The following is a 2,845-nucleotide window of genomic DNA, read 5'->3' as shown; positions in this document are numbered from 1 at the left end:
TGACACCTATAAAAATAAAAATCTCTCTCTCTCTCTCTCTCTCTCTCTCTCTCTCTCTCTCTCTCTCTCCCTCTTTCTCTCTCTCTCCCTCTCTCTGTGTGTGTGTGTGTGTGTCTATGTGTGTGTGTGTGTGTGTCTGTGTGTGTGTGTTTGTGTGTGTGTGTGTGTGTGTTGGTGTGGGGGTGGGGTTAACATGTGCAATACACTGTTGTCCAGTCAGTGTCAATCAGTGTGAAAATAAATCTTGTGACAAAGACAATGAAATTGGGGAACAGGGGAATGATCAACAGGGCTCCTGATGACATCAACGCCTTTTACATCACCAGTTTCCAATCTGGGTCTGCTGGCCCATGTTATATGAGCAGAAGACCAAAATGTCTCCAAAGTGACAGATTCTATATGGAGAAGACCTCACAAAATGATATTTGGCTCTGTCCTAATCTCTCAAATGATAGGAAATTTGATTGCTACCAACAAAAGCAATACAGGATTAGACTTAAGTATAAATGATTACATAGTATTTAAATTAAGAGGAAAGGTAAAAAGACTCCCCACATATCTATGGACAAATCTTCCACCAAATTATTTGGCATGCTGTTAGATACATCACTTAATTTTGAAAGGTTTTTTGTTTGTTTAGCTATTGTTGGCTTTTCCTAGCAGGTGTTGTTCAGCTACCAGACTTTGAGATGAGAGCCCACAGAGGCTCTGGAGTTTCCTCCAACCCCATCTGATATTGATCCTAGTGATTAATGCCTCCATTGTGGCCCAGGCAAATTGGAAAATCAAGGAAAGTTTTATTTTTGTTTTTATTCTGTCTGACAACAAGTGAAAAAAGAAACCTTAGGTGCCCGTGGGAAATAATGGTTTGTTTAGGAGAATGGAATCAGGTGGTAACTGTGGTGGAATATGACAGGGCCAAGGGTCCGTAGAAGAGTATTTGAGCAGGAAGAGGAAACCACACATTCTAAAATGTGAACAGACATGCACTTGTTTAAAAGGAAGCCCATGGTGTCAGTTCAGAACTGGGGACCATCTAGTATTTCTGAGTAGCCTCAGCCGTTCTTAAAGGCCTGTGTTGTTCCCAAGCTGCTCTGTAGGGAGGTTTGTGTCTGTGTTCCCACTGAATTCTCCTCCCATTTGTCTGGCAAAGTAAGTCATGGCAGGTGGTTAATTCAGAAAACTTGGCCATTGGAGGTGCCCTACCATGCTCATGCTGGAGTAGTTTACTTCCCAATCACAAACTGGGTCTCCACTAGTCCATAGTATGGTACCTGTGTGCACTTGACACATTAAAAAAATAGTGACTATCAGTATAAACACATGAGGATTTGTTTAATGTGATGCTTTTAATCACAATGCAAATTTAAGTAATGTTTGTACAATAAATCCCAACATTGAACTTGAGTTTCAAAGTCACAACAGAGTCTTTGTCCTTCAACCATGCTCATTTGACCTCAGGAAATTCCTGCCCTCTCTTATGGGGTGGTAATACAGCTGCAGTGATGTTTGGACCCCAGTCTATGGCACATTCCTTAGCCACAGGAGCAACTGCTTCCTGTCAGTACTCTAGGAAGTGCTATGGCATGCAGATGTATCAGAGAGGGAAGGAATGGAGAACCGAACATAGAATTGACTCTTTTAATGGGCCAACTACAGCAATGCCAAGGTAAGCTGCCTTTCAAAACGATGGTTTCATTAAAAAAAAATCCTCAAACCACAAAGATGGCTCAGCTGGCAAATGCCAGAACCAAAAACAGAAGGATAAGAAATGCTACTGCGCACCCTTTGTCCAGAATCACAGTGAGAAACAAACAAATGTGACTCTACAAAGACACAGAGTATCAGATTCTGGCAGAGAAGACACCCCCTGTGTTCTCTGTGCTTAGGGAGGTGAAAGCAAAGTCAAAGGAAACCAAATGTTTTTATTTCCCTGCTCTGAAGTCTTAGAGTTCCTGGGCTTCGTTAGTGCTGCGCGCCCCCTGCTGGCCCAGAGCTCCTCTGCAGGGAGGTTTTTGTCTGGGCTCATGCTGAAGTCCCCTCACTATGTGTCTTGTACAGTAATATGTGGCTGTGTCCTCAGTGGTCACAGAGTTCAGCTGCAGGAAGATCTGGTTCTTGGCTGTGTCTCTGGTGATGGAGATGCGGCTCTTGAGGGATGGGTTGTAGTCAGTGCCACCAGTATAACCTATGAACCCCATCCATTCCAGCTTCTTCCCCGGGAACTGCCTGATCCAGCTCCAGCCGTAACCACTGGTGGTGATGGAGAAACCAGTGACAGAGCAAGTGAGGGACAGCGACTGTGAGGGCTTCACCAGGCCAGGTCCTGACTCCTGAAGCTGGATCTGGGACAGGACACCTGCAGACAGGAAGAGTCAATTCTGTCAATCACATGTTGTCACATCGCCTCATGGACACATGTATGAAATGGTCACACTCACCAGGAAGGGCTGTCACCAGGTACAGAAGACCCAACAGTCTCATCTTCTAGGCTACAGTCCCTTTTCTCAGAGGTCAGCCTCCTGTGAGAGAGATGTGAGCTCCCACAGCCCAGGAGGGGATTTAACTTAGAGCTAGAAGATGCATTTGCATGTGGGGAGTCAGCCTTGTCCTTATAAAAGAGGAGGGTGGATTCCACCCCATTTCCTCATTACAACACAGCCATCACTGTGTCTCATTTTCTATAGTGTGTGTCTGAGGTAAGACAGTTTGGGACCACAGGGCTCACAGGACACACACACTGGCATGACCCCATCTCCACTTTCTAGACCAACACTCCCCCAATCTTCTGCTCCTATATATATTTTTTCTTTTTCCCATTCATTTATTTCTTAACATTTTATAT

General features: G+C 44.6%; 1 gene segment (V, D, J or C); it reads right to left on the bottom strand.

The window, feature by feature from the left end:
• Positions 1–1,946: 1,946 nt before the first annotated feature.
• On the bottom strand, positions 1,947–2,484 carry LOC118237685. The segment is given in 2 exon segments: positions 1,947–2,359; positions 2,442–2,484. Coding segments are annotated over 2 exon segments (456 nt in total).
• Positions 2,485–2,845: the final 361 nt, after the last annotated feature.

The sequence above is a fragment of the Cricetulus griseus genome, chromosome 5 (genome assembly GCF_003668045.3).
Source record: "Cricetulus griseus strain 17A/GY chromosome 5, alternate assembly CriGri-PICRH-1.0, whole genome shotgun sequence".
Taxonomy (NCBI): Eukaryota; Metazoa; Chordata; class Mammalia; order Rodentia; family Cricetidae; genus Cricetulus; species Cricetulus griseus.
Note: the sequence above shows the minus strand (reverse complement) of the source record. Positions and strands in the feature narration are given on the sequence as shown.